This window comes from Micromesistius poutassou (genome assembly GCF_964030765.1).
Source record: "Micromesistius poutassou genome assembly, contig: SCAFFOLD_628, whole genome shotgun sequence".
Classification (NCBI taxonomy): domain Eukaryota; kingdom Metazoa; phylum Chordata; class Actinopteri; order Gadiformes; family Gadidae; genus Micromesistius; species Micromesistius poutassou.
The window spans coordinates 7,501-26,334 of NW_028179613.1; the positions used below are offsets into that span (position 1 = coordinate 7,501).

The following is an 18,834-nucleotide window of genomic DNA, read 5'->3' on the forward strand; positions in this document are numbered from 1 at the left end:
GTTTTCCTTGTTTCCTAGAGATGGCCGCAGGGTCACAGCGTTCCAGTTGTCGTCGTCGAGCTCGCCCTGACTTCCTAAACCATCCAGCGGTTCTCCTCTCTTCATTGTACCCATGTTGTCGCAGTACAATTAGTAGCATTAGGTGCGTCATTAAACAGTATTCTCACGAAGCAATGCAGGCGCAATGCAAGGTGGTCAACCCAGACTAGAGTTTTCCCTCCCTCCCCCGAAACCTAATGGTGCCTTCTATTTGTCCACCCGACTCGATCTGCGAGTTGGATTTCCGAGTTACGAACCGGAAGTTGCAAATAGCACGCCCCCGAAGTCGTAAAAACGACTCGTCAACTCGTCTGAACTCAGAGGACCCCGAGTTCAGTAACAAAGATGGCTACTCCGAGTATCACATGTAGTAAACATTGTGGTTTTCTACTATTTTAAGCACTTGTGTTTTTGTTTGTAACCAAATGAAGAAGTCGTACACATAGCACTGTATACTGTTACCTATAGGCATGTCGTTACAGTCTTATTACGTGTTAAATACCGCCTATTTTGTAGCTTGTGCAGCTGAAATTGGCTCGAGACGCTCCATGTTGCTATGACAATAATGCCGAATGCCGATTCTTGAGCAGAAAGCAGAGCTCCGACTCGTCTTGTTAACGTGTGTGTGCCAAATAGAATGAAAAACCCGGGGTCACTCGTTTTACGAGACGAATGTGACGTCACACCCGAGCTGCAAGTCGCCATTACGAGACAAATAGAAGGCACCATAAAGTCTAATCTGATCTGGTCTCGGTGAACAACAGCGGTGTGTTGATGAGGTCAGCTGACGCCGCTCACAAGTCACTAACTGCTCGTCTCATCTGCGGCACATCGCTCAACGCCGCCGGCGCAGCGTCAGTTTCTGCTACCCAGTGGTTCTCTATTGAGTATTGGGTGTAAAATACACATGCTGTCCCCCTGAAATCTCCAATAAAGAGGTTATAATACAGTATCAAAATATGCTCCCTGTATTCTTACAGTGTACATGGAGTGAGTAGTAGTGTAATGGTGCCTTCTATTTGTCTTGTAATCGCGACTTGCAGCTCGGGTGTGACGTCACATTCGTCTCGTAAAACAAGTGACCCGGGTTTTTCGTTCTATTTGGCGCACGTTAACAAGACGAGTCGGAGCTCTGCTTTCTGCTCAAGAATCGGCATTGTTGTCATAGCAACATGGAGCGTCTCTAGCCAATTTCAGCTGCACAAGCTACAAAATAGGCGGTATTTAACACGTAATAAGACTGTAACGACATGCCTATAGGTAACAGTATACAGTGCTATGTGTACGACTTCTTCATTTGGTTACAACAAAAACACAAGTGCTTAAAATAGTAGAAAACCACAATGTTTTTACATGTGATGCTCGGAGTAGCCATCTTCGTTACTGAACTCGGGGTCCTCTGAGTTCAGACGAGTTGACGAGTCGTTTTTACGACCTCGGGGGCATGCTATTTGCAACTTCCGGTTCGTACTCGGAAATCTGACTCGCAAATCGAGTCGGGTGGACAAATAGAAGGCACCATAACATAACATGTTTCTGTAGTGGGAGCATCGTTTGGTAGAGGCAGTTGGGTCAACAGATTAAATACGCTACCAAACACATGAGGCAGCGCTTTTTGATAGGGTAACATGATTCGATATGATGATTCGATCGTATAATAACGTCTTTATTGGAGATTTCAGGGTACATTATGTGTGTTTTACACCAATACTGCACCGCGGATCAGTAGTGTCGTCGTGCGCAGAACCACTAGGTAGCAAAATCTGACGAGGGAGCAGAAATTGGCTAGAACGGCGGGCAAAGCAATCAGTAGAAGGGATCATTATCATGATTATCATGAAGAGCATGACCCATGACAAACCCAGGCCCTCTCGGAAACCAAAACTATTAATGATGACGATTTTTTTGGGGGGGGGGTTTAAATATTTATACATTTATAAATAAAGTTACGTTCCACTCTGCCAAATCGCCAATGCCTATTCCTGTCGTTCAGCTATCGACCTCCAGTAAACAAAAACACGTTTATTTGTAGAAGACTAAACAAACGCGGTTGGTTCAGCCGTGTACTCAGAAGCAAAATAAATCCCGAAGGGGTCTATATGGAACACACGACAGAGCCTGTGTTCCACCGTGTCATCAGCGGAGATGAATCCACCGGGTCCCGGCAGCTCCGTGGGGATGCTGGCTGCTAACGCTTCACCTGAACTGACACTCCGTCTTGAGTCCTGACCAACAGGTCGGTACACAACTTGTTTGTACGTTCAGGACTAGGCTACTTGGAGGCAGATTTTTTGTAAACATTTTCACTGGATTCTCTGGCTTGAAATCTCCAAACACAACTACACGCCAACGTCGTGTTAACTCCGCAAAGTATTACCCAGAAAAGTGCCATCAATTCTGTCTTTCGTGTCTGCTGGTTTATTTCCTTTCTCGTGGCTGCCCGGCAGAAACACAGGAGTGTTGCTAGAATCACTTTGAAAATATATCTAACAACATAATACATGTTAATCACATTATAAACACGTTATGTAGCCTAGCAGTAGCTTAAGGGCCAGGCGACATTTTGTTTATTAGAGCAAGGCAAATTCTTAGAAAACACATAAAGGGAAATTGTAGGAATCTGAAAGTCACAACACAGAAAGCAGGCCTGTCAGAACTCAATCATAAACGGATTGGCTCATTTAAATGTTCTGCTTTGAAGGAATGTTTGTGTGTGTGTGTGTGTGTGTGTGTGTGTGTGTGTGTGTGTGTGTGTGTGTGTGTGTGTGTGTGTGTGTGTTGTAGGTGTGTGTGTGTGTGTGTGTTGTAGGTGTGTGTGTGTGTGTGTGTGGTGTGTGTGTGTGTGTGTGTGTGTGTGTGTTGTGTGTGTGTGTTGTAGGTGTGTGTGTGTGTGTTGTAGGTGTGTGTGTGTGTGTGTGTGTGTGTGTGTGTGTTGTAGGTGTGTGTGTGTGTGTGTGTGTAGGTGTGTGAGTGTTGGAAAGACTGAGGATTTAATTTTTTGACCACATCCATAAATATTGAAACAAGTTCCCTTTTTTCGGGTCTCAGAATACTGAATAATATTGACCTGGGAGGGAGCCGCGGGACTGAGCCGTCCTATCAGATGCTCCCCGCACACCCAACAGACGACACGCAGACCTGCTCCGATCGCTGCGCAGCGGACAGACAACACCGCTGCTATGCGCTGTGAGAACAGCCTCTGTTCACACAGCGAAGTCCTGGAAAAAAGAATCAGCAAGTCTTACCCAAACTACTCTCATTTAGCCTCATTTTCCCCTCACACACGCACGCACGCACACGCACGCACGCACACACGCACGCACGCACACACACACACACACACACACACACACACACACACACACACACACACACACACACACACACACATTCACAGGGCCGGCGTTCTGTCAATTTCTGCTACCCATCAGATTTTGCTACCCAGTGGTTCTGCGCATGCGCATGACGACGCTATTGAGTATTGGGTGTAAAATACACGTACTGTACCGCTGAAATCTCCAATAAATACGTTATAATGCAGTATCAAAATATGCTCCCGTATTCTTACAGTGTACATGGGGTGAGTAGTGGTGTAAAATAACATGTTTCTGTAATAACATGTGGGGCATCGTTTGGTAGAGGCAGTTGGGTCAACAGATTAAATACGCTACCAAACACATAATGCAGCACTTTTTTGATAGGGTAGCACGACTCGACAGACTCTGATACCGTATTATAACGTCTTTATTTGGAGAGTTAAAGGGATACAGTATGTATATTTTACACCGCGGATCAATTAGTGTCGTCGTGCGCATGCGCAGAACCACGCAAAACCTGACGAGGGAGCAGAAATTGGCAGAAAACGGCGACGGGCCGCGCGGTCCTCCACACTGAGGGGGCCTGTGAGGGAGGGGAGCGCCAGGACCCGGCCCGTCCAGGAATGAAGGAGGGTCTGCATGTTGCCCGCCCGCCGGCGTGTTTTCTTTCCTGCTGTGTGGTGTGTGTGTGTGTGTGTGTGTGTGTGTGTGTGTGTGTGTGTGTGTGTGTGTGTGTGTGTGTGTGTGCGCGCGTGTGCGTGCCCTGTGTGTGAGCCACTTCTGTGCTAGAGGAGAAACACACACGGGGCGCGTCTGAGCGCGGGGTGCGCGGTGGTGGTGGTTCCGCCCCTTCTTCCGCCAACACTGGCCAGAGGCGCCCCCCCCCCCCCCCCCCCCCCCCCCCCCCGCTCGCTCAGCGGCCGCGCGGTGCGGGCAGAGCGCAGAGCGGAGGTTCATTAACGAACCAAAACACGGCAGTTGCATAACCGCCAGCTCTGTTCTCCCCCCACCGCCCTCCCTCCTCCCGCCCGCTCACACCACCTCTCTCCACCCCGGGCTTCTAGTAGCAGGCGGCATCCATCACTCGCCTCTCCGACTCCCATGGCAACTGCTCGTCTCAACTCTCATCCTTCATTCCCAATCTCATAAGGCCCGGCGCCTCACCCCTCGTCTCCCTCGGCCTCGTCTCTCCCCCCCCCCCCCCATTCGTTCTGAAAGTTGTAGGACAGCCCAGAGCTGCGCATTGAAAGTAGCCTTTCCTTTCGGGTGGGCCGTGATTCAGGGCTGTACTTCGTAATCTTAATAGTCGAATCCATGCGGTCGAATCCGGCCGCCAGTCTCCGGGGAAACGGTGAAATGTTTCTCCACACTCGCGCGCGCGCGCACACACACACACACACACACACACACACACACACACACACACACACACACACACACACACACACACACACACACACACACACACACACACACACACACACACACACACACACACACACGACGTAGACATGACTACAGCAGATGGCAGCAGACAGATTAAGGATTTGGGCTTGCATCAGTGTTGTCCTGAGACGGGGCCGTGTTCCACTGAGCACTGCCCTTCTTCTCTAGCCCAGGATCGGCCACTCCGAGACAGCTACCCTCTCGACGCGTTTCTAACTGAAGGGGAAACAGCGCCCCCTGGTGACCGGACTGGAACGGCGAGGCACACACTTGCCGAGTCAAATCACGCCGTTTCAATGCACCACGCACAATCCAGAAATAAACAACAATGTAATTGGTTTGTATTCAAGGCACACTGGACGAAACTCAACCCGGCAATCAAAGGGGATTGAGTCAAGGTCAAACAACAATGAACATAAAGGGTCAGGCCGCGACAAAACACAGAGCAGCCAATACTCTGAACCTAGTAAACATATAAATACGATTCACAGTCACAAACTTTATTTTGCCCCTGTGCACTCAGAAGTGTATGGGGGAGAAGTCGCAGTGGAAGTGGCTGTGGATCTGGCCGGGGCTCTCATACTCGATCTTGACACACGAGGGCGCTGCCGGGCTGCCTGGCGAGGCAGGGCTGACCTGGGCCGGCAGGGCGGCCCCCCTGGGGTGGTGGGGCGGCGGCGGCGGCGGCGGCGGGGGCGGCCCTGGGGCCTGTGGCGGCGGCGGTGGGGCGGCGGCGGTGGCGGCGGGGGGGAGGGGCCCGTGGCTGACGACGACGACAGCCGCCGTGCTGCCGCCGCCGCCGTCGCTGGTGGCGGTGCTCGTGATGGAGCTGTGCGTCTGGGTGTGGGAGGAGCAGCGCTGTGGGTTGGAGGGGCCGTGGCCCGCCCTGGGGGGGGGGGGGAAGAAGGAGGAGGAGGAGGAGGAGGAGGAGGAGGAGGGGGGCAGGGCGCCGGCGTAGGAGGAGGAAGGACACGGGGCCCGCTGCATGGCGGCCGGCTGGCCCAGGACGCTGCCCCAGGAGTAGGACTGGTAGGCCGCCGCGGCCCCTGGACACACAACAACATCATCATCAACACTAGGGGGCGGTGACTATTCATTGATTTGTATCGATTGATTGATTGATTATACAGCCGATGATTCGATGCGTCGATTCGTCCGCAAGAGTATTGATTATTAAAAAAAGAAAGACTAACTTGAAGTGTAGCCTGTAGGTCAGTCTTTCTTTGCTTCGTTCTTTATTTTTTTTACGGTGGCTGATTGCCGTACCAGACCTGCAGTGAGCACTAACGTGTGTGGAGAATACTGCTTCTGTACGCTCAATAAGAGGCAAATAATGAATGATACATTTGATAGATATTATATTAATAGATATAATGGAAAGAATATTGAGTATCGAATCGAATCGTATCGTATCGCGGGGGAATTCTGAAGTATCGAAAAATAATCGTATCGTATCGAATCGTCACGCGGGCTCAGAGTAACTCCCCTAATCAACGCACTCTGCGTCGGCCCCTCCCCCTCTGATCCAGGCCCCGCCCCCCCCCCCGGGCTCAGACCCACCGTGGTGCCCGGGCGCCTGCAGCAGGATCTGCCCCGGGTTGGTGTGGGGCTGGAAGTAGGCGTGGCCTCCGGCGGCGTAGGTCACGACCCCGTTGGCGCCGGCCCCGGGGCCGAAGGTCAGGTAGGAGGTGGGGGGGTTGGAGTCGGGGGGGGGTGGGGGGGGGTTGGGGGTGAGGTAGGGGGAGGGCGTGAGGTAGGTGAGGCGCTGGGGGGGGTGGAGGGGGGGGTGCTGGTAGGGGTAGCCGCTGTGGGCGCTGATGCTCTGCGGGCCAGCAGAGGTCAGGTAGTCCAGCCGCTCTCCGTAGTCGAACAGGGAGCTGGCACCGAGGGGGGGGGGGGGGGGGGAACACACACGTCAACCGGCGCAGTCAAAGACTGACGAGTCACTTCTATTTTTAACACCACATCGATCGCTTGATGATATTCTGCCATTTGCCATTAATTATTAAATGCTCGGAAAGAGAGAATCTGAGAATCCATTATTTGCAAAGTGGACGTGATGATGAAGACGCTAGAGGCGTTCATTCATGTAATTTCCAAGAGCAACAATCCGTTGGACAAGTCCAGGAAACGGCCCCACTCAACATCCACCGGACCACGAACGCCTATGGATATATATATCACCAGGTCACTATTACCCTGTCAACCTTCAAATGAAAACCATCTTGCTTATTTTACCAAACACAGGCCTTAGCGTTTGGTCTCCTCCTCCCTCCCTGTTGACATCCGGTGCGGTGACCTTTGCGGGGCTCTGCGGTTACTTAACCTTTGCGCGGCGCTCTTACGGCTAACGGCTCATGTCTTCTTCCCAAGGAGAATGTGACTCAGTGGTTCAAACGCCCACGCCGGGTTTGGAGAGTAGGAGTGAAGGCACATGTCTCCAGCACAACACAGCCTATTGATCCAGCTATTGATCCCCCCAGTGACGAGGCCACTTGACAACACCAGGTGTGTCCCACAAAAAACAAGACTTCTACGCTGCTTATGTTCCCGGTAATATCTGAATCGAGCAACGCCAAAGTAATCACAATGATACGGATGTCATTTTAAAGAATTGTATCATTTGTATTGGTTTTTTGTGCCTTATTATGGAGGGGTTGGAAAATACAATACATTCTTTGATGCATTGTGATTCTCTCTAGAACGATTCCGTCTCGATGCAGATAAGTTGATGATCTGAATTAAAAATGTTTTTTTATTAAATTTGTTCGCCTGCTGCAACATTCTGTTGGCCTGCTGCAGAGCGCTACAGAAAACTCTCCTTTCTGCCTGCGGGTTCTCTGCGCAGAGAACCGACTTTATCTAATATAAAATATTAGATAAGGTAATTCAACTGTTGATTGTCTTTAACGATCATCACGCAAGTAGGAAGTGATTAGCAAACTCAGATGTATATATATAGTTTAGAAAATCAGGCATGGAAATGTACATAGAAAAAAATTTGCAGCGAGATGCATCGATAATCGTTTTAGAATCTAATTGTTGACCTCTGAATCAAATCGAATCGTGAGGTTCTGAGAGATTCCCAGCCCTACTTTCTATGGAGGACAAGAGATGGAGATGGAAGCAGAGCAGAGGGACGGCAGGCTGCAGTGGGACCCGGGTCACTACACGGTACTCAGAGCAGGCTTATATTCAGTCCTGATATCCTAACTGTTTCCATATTCCATACAAAGTCAACGTAGAGACGCCAATCGGGCGATATTTGTCGCGGCAAAAGATTTGATTGACGCTGCGTCATTTTTCCCTGTCACGGGCGGGCGCGTGGAGGATTTGCGGCGCAACAAATTTCGCTGAAGTTGAAATATTTCAACTTTGCCGCGGCATTCGCGTGAGACAGCCAATCAGCGTTCACTCCCTGTGGGTAACGTGGGTGAAGTAACGTAAAACAGCCAATCAGCGTTCAACCGGCCGACCGTTCCCTGCACTCCGCAGTGAACCGCAGCGTGGAGGAGAAAGTGATTGTTGCCGTTTGCGACTCCCGGAGCTCTATATATAATATATAAATATCTATATAATATAATATATACGATATACAGTATATAATATCACGGCACAAAGCTGTGTGCGCCTCCGGGTGATATTATGAATCCATAAACGACGGGCATTCCGACGTCTCTCCCTCTTCCCCCACAGGTAGAGACACACAATGGTGGTTATCTCGGCCGTGGTTGATGAGAATGAATTGGCATAAAGCACCGTTGGCGGGCAAAAGATGTTGTGCGACAAAATTCGCTGCGCGACAAAATTCGCCTGACATAACTGCACAGCGACAGATTATGATTTGTTGCGTGCAAAACTTTGGCAACAGCGCGACCAGGCGAAAAATGTGTCTTGTGCAGTTATGTGTGCAGTTATGTCAGGCAAATTTTGTCACGGAGCGAATTTTGTCGCGGAGCGTTTTCCCCGCCAACGGTGCTTCATGCCAATTCAGTCTCATCAACCACGGCCGAGATAACCACCATTGTGTCTGTACCTGTTGTGGAAGAGGGAGAGACGTCGGAATGCCCGTCGTTTATGGGTTCATAATATCACCCGGAGGTGCACACAGCTTTGTGCCGTGATATTACATATATTGTATATATTATATTATATTATATAGAGCTCCGGGAGTCGCAAACGGCAACAATCACTTTCTCCTCCAAGCTGCGGTTCACTGCGGAGTGCAGGGAACGGTTGGCCCGGCCGGTTGAATGCTGATTGGCTGTTTTACGTTACTTCACCCACGTTACCCACAGGGAGTGAACGCTGATTGGCTGTCTCACTCGAATGCCGCGGCAAAGTTCAAATACTTAAACTTCAGCAAAATTTGTCGCGCTGCAAATCCTCGTGAACGTGCCCGCCCGTGACAGGGAAAAATGTCGCGCCGTCAATCAAATCTTGCCGCAGGTTTGTGCCACGACAAATTTCGCCCGATTCTCGTCTCCTGCGTTGACTTTGTATTGAAACGTGTCGTGCCGCCGTCGCGTTTGGTGTGAACACACAGTAGGGGCCCTGGGGCCTCACCCAGGCCTGTGAACACACATTAGGGGCCCTGGGCCCTGACCCAGGCCTGTGAACACACAGTAGGGGCCCTGGGGCCTCACCCAGGCCTGTGAACACACAGTAGGGGCCCTGGGGCCTCACCCTGGGCCCTGACCCAGGCCTGTGAACACACAGTAGGGGCCCTGGGGCCTCACCCAGGCCTGTGAACACACAGTAGGGGCCCTGGGCCCTGACCCAGGCCTGTGAACACACAGTAGGGGCCCTGGGGCCTCACCCAGGCCTGTGAACACACAGTAGGGGCCCTGGGCCCTGACCCAGGCCTGTGAACACACAGTAGGGGCCCTGGGGCCTCACCCTGGGCCCTGACCCAGGCCCGTGCACCGTGCTGACCTGCCGTCGGCGTGCAGCAGGGGCGTGTCCCTCCCCGGGTAGTCCAGGTGGGCCAGGAAGGCGCTGCCCTCCAGGGCCTCCATGAAGAGCGGCGGGGGGGTGTGGGCGGGGGTGCTGAGCTGAGGCAGGGCGGGGTTGGGGTTGTAGCTGCCGGCGTAGAGGGGCAGGCTGGCTCTCCTCAGCGGCGGCGGGCTGTGCATTGGCGGCGGGGGGTGGTACTCCGAGGGGACCCCCAGAGACGGAGGCCGGTGCGGCCCCGGGGCCGTGGGGCCCGGCTGGCCTGGGGCGGCAGTCAGAGATAAAAGGACGTCAGTGAAGCTCTATCGGCACCTCTATCGGCACTGCTCCAGGGACCAGGATGGGAATAAGTGCTTGCACTTATTCCCATCCTGGTCCCTGAATGAGAATGATGTTTGGGAATGATGTTTTTGTCTTTATTCCAAATCAATCAATCAATCAATCAATTCCTACGGGGACTGCAGGTGAACGTGACACAGCATCAGCAATAAAAAAAAAAAAGGGAACTTTGTGCGTTTGAAGGACATCTGAACCTCGGTCGGTCTGGTAGGCCTCGTGTTCGTGGGTTACAGTGAAAACTGTTTATGAGTTAACGTTTAAAGTAAAAAACAATCCAGCAAGAGCAATATATGGATTAAAACCAAGAAAAAGAACAAATTTTAAAATAGATCAATCAATAATCAGGACAAAAGGCTCAATTTCCCTGCATTCAAACTGTCTGGCAATATTCTTGCTGTATGTAGAAGGATTAAATGCCTTGGACATTTTATAAATGGAATAGTATCATTGTGGTACGTGTAAATCCCACTCTGAGCTGTGCTCGTTATACCTCCAGCCTGAGGGGTGCACTGGCTGAAATGTTTTGTACACAAACTGACTTTTTATATTTTTGTATCATATTTGTCTTGTGCTATTTATGGACCTGAGTCTGAAATAAAGTTCATTCATTCATTCATTCATTCAATAACATGAAACAGCAGTGGTAAAACCCACAATAAGAGGGTTCTCTAAGAGGGTTCCCTAAGAGGGTTCTCTAAGAAGGTTCTCTAAGAAGGTTCTCTAAGAGGGTTCTCTAAGAGGGTTCTCTAAGAAGGTTCTCTAAGAGGGTTCTCTAAGAGGGTTCTCTAAGAAGGTTCTCTAAGAGGGTTCTCTGAGAGGGTTCCCTAAGAGGGTTCTCTAAGAGGGTTCTCTGAGAGGGTTCTCTAAGAGGGTTCTCTGAGAAGGTTCTCTAAGAGGGTTCTCTAAGAAGGTTCTCTGAGAGGGTTCTCTAAGAAGGTTCTCTAAGAGGGTTCTCTAAGCGCTCCTGGATCTAGATGGGCTCTTAAACGAGGCCTCAGCGGCAGCCAGAGACGGATGTTCTTCTCACAGAGCGTTTTAACTCAACAGTCGCTAGACGGGTGGTTCTTTTTGTTTCATTTAAAACTAATTAAAACTAAAGTAGTGTCGCTTAAATCGTACCTAAAGCGCCGTTAACACTAATAATACAAGTTAGGGTGTAAATATTATCAATGCGAGACCGTGTGGTTATACTGACATGCTAAAAATGTGGGAATGGCAACTCTAATAATTGGGTTTCACAGTCAATTTATTACGGACATTACTCTTAATTTGACTTTAATTAGCTCGCTATACAGAATCCATTCAGTACTCAACGTTAACGGTTGCGAGTGCCATAACATCGTGTCTGAAGCGGCAAATGTGTTACATGTCATTAACATCGTTTGAATTGATTCTCTCTTGAACTAATTTAACGTGTTAAATAAATCACCAGCTTTTACTTTTAGTAGATCAGACAAACCGCTTCAATGAGTTTGTAAAAAAAAAAAAGAACCCTAGTCCTCAGCTGACTGTGGACAGTGCGTTTACCTCCAGTGGCCTCAACCAAGGCCCAGCCACACAACAACAACGACAACAGGATCCGTTGAAGCTGGTTTTAAACCACAACCCTCCCAGTAAGAACCATTCTCCCACGGCCCCGGGCTGAACACCTCTGAGGTGATGAACCATCACAGGTCCTAGAGCAAGGAGCCCGGCTCCGACCTGCTCCACCCCGGACGTGCACGTCCGTACCGCGCTCTGGACCGGCGGCTGAAGGGACTCGACGGGCGTGGTGGTGGTGGTGGTGGTGGTGGTGGTGGAGCTTACCCTGGCTGGTGAGGCTGGCCAGCAGCGCGCCGTAGGAGGGCAGGGCGTGGCCCGGCGGCACGGAGAAGGCGGGCGTGGCCGAGGGGTGTGAGCGAGCGCCGGAGGGAGAGCGACAGAGGGACAGAGAGCCGGCTCCCTTCCTGACAAAGACAAAACACACAACAGTTCAGCTCCGCCGGGCCCCCCCCCGCAGCCTCCACAACAAGAGTAGCACGTCACGTCGAGAGGGTTCCCCCCCGCGGTGGAGAACACAAGCCATGGGCTGCGTGTTGAGATAACCAACGAGAAGAGAGAAGGGAGGAGCGACACGTGGATTCAGGGGGTTACTGACACGGGATGCGCCACTCTGGAGGACAGCGAGGGGTGGCTGGGCTGGACGGCCACCCTGCTGCTGCCGCCGCCGCTGCTGCTGCCCACGCGGCTCTGCTTCTCCCCTTTGGCCGAGCGCTCCATCTTCCTCCACTTGGCCCGCCGGTTCTGGAACCACACCTGGACCACAGAGAGACGACCGGGGAGAGGAGAGGAGAGAGAGCGTTAGGGGCAGAGGGACAGAGCAGACCAGGGAGAGGAGAGGAGAGCGTTAGGGGCAGAGGGACAGAGCAGACCAGGGAGAGGAGAGGAGAGAGAGCGTTAGGGGCAGAGGGACAGAGCAGACCAGGGAGAGGAGAGGAGAGCGTTAGGGGCAGAGGGACAGAGCAGACCAGGGAGAGGAGAGGAGAGCGTTAGGGGCAGAGGGACAGAGCAGACCAGGGAGAGGAGAGAGAGAGAGAGCGTTAGGGGCAGAGGGACAGAGCAGACCAGGGAGAGGAGAGAGAGAGAGAGCGTTAGGGGCAGAGGGACAGAGCAGACCAGGGAGAGGAGAGAGAGAGAGAGCGTTAGGGGCAGAGGGACAGAGCAGACCAGGGAGAGGAGAGGAGAGAGAGCGTTAGGGGCAGAGGGACAGAGCAGACCAGGGAGAGGAGAGGAGAGAGAGCGTTAGGGGCAGAGGGACAGAGCAGACCAGGGAGAGGAGAGAGAGAGAGCGTTAGGGGCAGAGGGACAGAGCAGACCAGGGAGAGGAGAGAGAGAGAGAGCGTTAGGGGCAGAGGGACAGAGCAGACCAGGGAGAGGAGAGGAGAGCGTTAGGGGCAGAGGGACAGAGCAGACCAGGGAGAGGAGAGGAGAGAGAGCGTTAGGGGCAGAGGGACAGAGCAGACCAGGGAGAGGAGAACGGGAGGTAAATGCAGAGGAACACAGAGGAAGAAGGGAGGACATGGAGACACAGAGGGAGGGAGGGAGAGAGGGAGGGAGAGAGAAAGAAACAAAGAATATGTTAAAAATAGGAGATAATTAGGGGGAAGAGAATAAGGAGACGCAAGATTAAAATGGAGTTAATGGCTCATTTGTCTGATTTAAATAGAGCACGGCGTTAGTTCTGGCCGGCCGCGCTGTACACACACGTATTAAGTGACTCCGCCCACAACAACATTTACATTTAGGGCATTTAGCAGACAAAGACTTGGCTCATTACTTATACAGCCAGCTTCAAAACACTGTCTGAGCAGAGGCCTGTTGAGATTAACGATCCGGAAGGAAACGCACAACAGGGCCGCCTGCTCGGTCTCCCATCAACCTCTGCATTAACTGAACGCTACCCGGGAAACCCAGAGTTCTCTCCAGAGCACAATTTGACTTTGCTCAGCGAGTCACTCTGGGAAACGAGCGATATACTCACTCCCCGATTCCCCCTGGCCCCAGAACATTAACCAATCACATCGGTGTATCTGATATAGGGGCGGGGCCAAAAGCGTTGCTGTTTTACCGACCGGATACGGCGAGAGTCTTATCTATTGGAGTTCCTCGAGGTGGGGCCGTTCTCATCACTCGGTGCCAGACCCTACAGCTCTCTAGACGTGGCTCTGGAGCTCCAGTGCTACGTTAACGGCACAAGTCACCGTCAACACCCACCACCAGGCCTGCTCCACATAGCGTGTCACCTGGATGAGCAGCGTGGTTCTGAATCAGTGCTATCAAATGGCTCCAGGGTACCACTGACTCTGCTGGTCAGTGGACTCTCACTGGTGCTGCTGCAGCAGCACCGTGTGGCTGTGGACGGCCACGGGGATTCAACAGGCCGCCAAAGTCAGGCTGAACAAACACAACCGGACCGCTCCCCGAACAAATGGTCCTGACCGAAATGAACCAGTTAGTGACTAATGTTAAAAAAAAAAAAAGTTCTGCGATGGAAGACATGAACCATGAGTGTCTTAGCAGCGGCCCGGCGGACTGAACCCGTACCATGATCCTCTGGGGCGTGACCCCGACGGACGCGGCGATGACCTTCCTCTTCTCCCCGTCGGGGTAGTGGTCGTCCTGGAACAGAGACTCCAGATGCTCCAACTGATCTGCGCAGACAGACCGGCCCGACACGGGATTACACGCAGACAAAAACCAAATCCCCGTCATTAAAGTCATCCGTGAAATCCGGAAATTCACGCCGTCGTCGACCAAAGTAATCTCACATTCAAATCTAACTTCCTCCACGGCCGAGTCTTTTTCGGTCGTGACGGCAAACGGAAAAAAAACTGGCCGGCTTAATATGATTTCATGTTTCTCCTCCCACTCATGTGAAGCCAGTAATACACTGCTGGCGAGTGCCCCCCCCCCCCCCCCCCGTTCGACACGAGCCAACGGAATCCGCGAGGACTCCAAATCACGTTCCTCACATGTTTTGTTCTGTACTAATTACCTGCTTTACTGGGCACCGCACCATGTTACAGCTAAGCTGTGCTCCAACAGCCGCCCCGTGTTGTGTAACAGACAGCGCCTAGCGTCCACCCTCCCCCCTCCACCCCCCCCACCTCCCCCTCCCCGTACCGTACCAGCGGTGTACAGCGTCCGGGTCTTCTTCTTGGCCGCGGGGGGCCGCGGGTCGCACTCCACCACCTCGCCCAGCAGGTCCAGGGTGGGCAGCGGAGGCAGGACCATCAGCCTCCTCCTCCCCCGGTAGCGGACGGAGCGGCGCGCGCGGCCCGCCTGGGACGACGTCGTCTGTGTCTGCGTCTGCGTCTGCCGACCGACAGCCACAAGCGTTCAGACGCGGCGCCTCCTCAGACAGACCTCCTCGTTCTGCGGCCCGCGGCTCCGCCAGCGGGAACGACATGTCGGGAGTGGGCCTTAAAGAGGGAGAACTCCGGCGATGTTTTAACCCTGTTAGTGTTTTCCTGAGGGTCACCCCATGTCGAGGGTTAGGGTTAGGGTCAGGGTCAGGGTTAGGGTTAGGGTTAGGGTCAGGGTTAGGGTCAGGGTCAGGGTTAGGGTTAGGGTTAGGGTCAGGGTTAGGGTTAGGGTTAGGGTCAGGGTTAGGGTCAGGGTCAGGGTTAGGGTTAGGGTTAGGGTCAGGGTTAGGGTCAGGGTCAGGGTTAGGGTCAGGGTTAGGGTTAGGGTTAGGGTTAGGGTCAGGGTTAGGGTCAGGGTCAGGGTCAGGGTTAGGGTTAGGGTTAGGGTCAGGGTTAGGGTTAGGGTCAGGGTTAGGGTTAGGGTTAGGGTCAGGGTTAGGGTTAGGGTTAAGGATGCGCTCCCAGCCACTAGCCACAGTGGCTGTGCACCCGCGCGCATCCGTTCTGCTATCGGCTAGTGAGGGCTTTCTGGCTTTAAATGTCCACGGGGGTAATCTGCGGTGAGTGTTTACATGCAAAAAACGCAAAGTTGATACCGTTTGGCCACACTGTTTGAGTTAAACGAGCACGGTGGTGTCTCGTAAGGAACCAACGCGTGGTACGTAGGTCTTGGAATGGTTTTTCTGAACGTGTTTAGAAGCCCCCAAAAAGCGGATAAAGAGCTTGCCCCCGTAGCTTAGCGTTAGAGCTATTCCGTAGCGCCGGCAGCCAGCGCAGATCTCTGGCTTTGGTCAAATCAATTTTCGTCTGTTTTTTTTTTTGGCTTCCCTCAACACGGGACGACCCTCAGGAAAACACTAACGGGGTTAGACATGGCCGGAGTTCTCCCTTAACACAAGAGGTGGGGCGGGGCTCTCCTCACCTCCTTTGGTCTCAGGACCAGCTGGAGGAGCGTCGGGTCTTGTGGCAGGGTGCTGTGGGCCCCCGGGGGCCCCCGGGGCCGCGCCGGCGTGGGGGTGGCGTGGGTGTGGTCGCGGGGGTGTGTCACGGTCAGGAGGAGAGGGACCGAGGCCAGGGGGGAGTAGTGGCTCACGGCCCCAAAGGGGGAGTCAAAGAGCTGCCGGGCGTCGCCGTCGTCGCCGTCGTCGCCCCCCGGGCCGGCCGCCACCGCGCCGCCCTCCAGCGAGACGTCCTCAGGGCCCCGCTGCTGCGTCAGGCCCGGGCCGGTCCCGCCCTCCGCCGGGCCCCCGCCGCCGCCGCCGCCGCCCCCCCCGCCGCCGCCGCCGCCGCCGCCGCCCGTGTGCACGGGGCCGTCCGGCGCTGGCTCGCCGTGCCGCGGCGGACGCAGCGCTCCTCCTCCTCCGCCACGCCCCTGCTGCTCGCTCGCTCGCTCGGGGCCGTTTGAGTCGTGACCCTTCTTGTCCGAGAGTGTTGCCTCATCGTTCTCCATTTCTGTTTCAGCGGGCGACGCCCCCTCGTTCTCCTCGGGCGGGGCTGTGTCTGCTTCGGTCTCCTCCACGCCCCCTTCCTCCTCCTCCTCCTCCTCCTCCTCCTCCTCCTCCATCAGTCCACCGTCTCTGGTGTCAGAGTCCTCGTGTTCTTTACACAGTAGGCTCGGACAGCCTGGAACAGAGCAACGCTGGTCTTCAGCTCTCAGTGGAACACGGCTGTTTGTGTTGTGGCTAGGCCCGGGCAATAAGACAATACATTATTGTATTTTGATAAGACTTATGATCAATCTAATCAATATAAAACATGTTCAGTATGTATCGATAAGAGACTGGACCACTGACTCTAGCAGCTGGGTTTGTTACTCAAACACGGTTCCGTACTTATTTACAATATTTGAGTGTTTTTCATTGTTGTGTCGACATTAGTATTTATCAAGTATTTATCAATGAAGAACAGTGGAAGGTCGTATTAAGTGTTAAACAGAAGTGTTTAAATCCAGCGTGGTAATTACTAGTCTTTTCAGGTCATTAAAATGATCAATAGTTATCGATTTCGATCAATATGATCGAAATATATCGTTATATCGTGATATGTTTTTTTTCAGCCACACCGCCGCGGCCTAGGCTTTTAATACGTCTTCCCCATTGGGCAACAACTTTATTATTTGGTTATAGAGCACAAATGCATGTTTATGAATTACAGTCACATCAAAGCAGTGCTTCGAAAGCTCTTTATAGTTGTACCGAAGGTCACACGCGCTCCCAGGTGAGCGCGTGGGCTAATGAGGGCCGCGTGCGCTGTCCGCTCAGGTGAGGACCCCTGGACCCTTAATTAACTCCGCTCGGCTGGCCACGCGCGCACCTCACCAAATGTTCCAAACCGTCAACTCTCCGGGGTCTTAAATGTTAATGGGAAATAATTAATTTCATATGGCCTTCAGTGACTAGTGTGAACCTCTTGGGAATATAAAAGTTTGTTATCGTTCATAGTTACAGCCGGAATTCGGAAAGGTTTTCCTAATCTACGGTCGCTGGGTTAGCCTGACGCGCTTTTACAAAACCAGGTCAGCAAGCTATGTCACTTAACATGTACTAATTAAGGCAATGAGGGAAAACTAATTATCTCCTTACCGTCCACCAAATCACTCTCCCCGTCCATAAGGAATCACCAATAAATAAGCGCGTCTATCAATTATGTCTCGTTGGCAAACAACTTTGGCGAAACTTCCAGAATGCTAACAAGGCTGATGGGTTGATTGGTTGTTCACTCGGTGAGCGTCGTCACGTGAAGGGTCAAAGTGGCGCAGCCAATCAGTGGAGATTCCGCCAAAGGTGAAGGATTTGTTATGAACCTAATCGATCAACCACGGCACTTGAGACGAGGGGATCAAAGAGATGCATGCCTATTCACCTTGTAAAGTGTCACAATTTACATACATTGTCAGATGTTTGCAGAGTAGAGGCGTAAACAGCTTTAAGCCATTCCTATCATGGCTGATATATTTTAAATATTTTGTTTTCCTTTTTAATTAGGGTAAATAGTCCGCTTAAGTCGCCAAGAGCAGCGGCCAATCTAAGTCCACAGCAGGCTGTAGGCCTTCGGTAATGTAGTAGTCAATGGTTTGGTGTGTCTTTGCTCTTGAAAAGGCTGTATCATCAAGTGCTTGATGAAGAATGTGTATGTGCGCTCCACGATTAACCCAACATCAAAAAAATCCAGATTTGGACGTCGCGGAGAAACGTCACCCGTCATAGCCTCCGGTTTAATCAATATAATGGGGAATGAAAGAAAAGAACTACAAACTACAAACTCAAGGACATAATGGGTTTTAATAATGTAGGCAGAAGCGCGATAGTTTGACCTCGTTGTCACTAAAAACAGAAAAGGCATGCACATGAATTAAAGCACATTTAACGGATAAATGGAAATTATGAAGTCGTTGACCTTTATTCAAATTGAACATCCATTTCACTAGCAATTTGCATGATTGCACCCCTAAAAAAACATGCATTATTTTGCGCTTCATGTGAATCGAAATAACGGTATATGCCGAGTCACACATTAAAGTGCTTGAGGATTTAGCCTTTAACTTTTTTTTGCCACTAGGTGGTGCAATGTTTCGGCTCTGACGCCTCAGATCAATTACACCTAATTCCAACTACCTTGAACTCCGGCTACAGAACATGACGTTTGGCTACTGAAGTGCACCGCCGTCTCCCTCCAGAGGGGGGCGCGCGGCCCCCCCTCAACCGTCGGCCTCAACTCAACTACGTGCTGCTGCATATTTTCCATATCAGTCGCAGCAAGCCCCACTAAACACGGGAGGAGAGGAAAGCGTGTTCCCTTCTATGCATCCATGGTTCTCCTCCTTATTAAACGTCATG

At 52.1% G+C, this 18,834-nt stretch overlaps 1 protein-coding gene across 1 annotated transcript; it reads right to left on the bottom strand.

Moving 5' to 3' along the window:
* Window positions 1-5,321: 5,321 nt before the first annotated feature.
* On the bottom strand, window positions 5,322-17,608 carry nobox (NOBOX oogenesis homeobox; the record flags this gene model as incomplete). Its single annotated transcript, XM_084489630.1, has 11 exons — window positions 5,322-5,510; window positions 5,544-5,848; window positions 6,363-6,679; window positions 9,738-10,017; window positions 11,901-12,040; window positions 12,232-12,389; window positions 14,178-14,284; window positions 14,762-14,930; window positions 15,921-16,205; window positions 16,305-16,621; window positions 17,581-17,608. 11 exons carry the CDS (start codon window positions 17,606-17,608, stop codon window positions 5,322-5,324), a joined length of 2,295 nt encoding a protein of 764 aa, XP_084345756.1.
* Window positions 17,609-18,834: the final 1,226 nt, after the last annotated feature.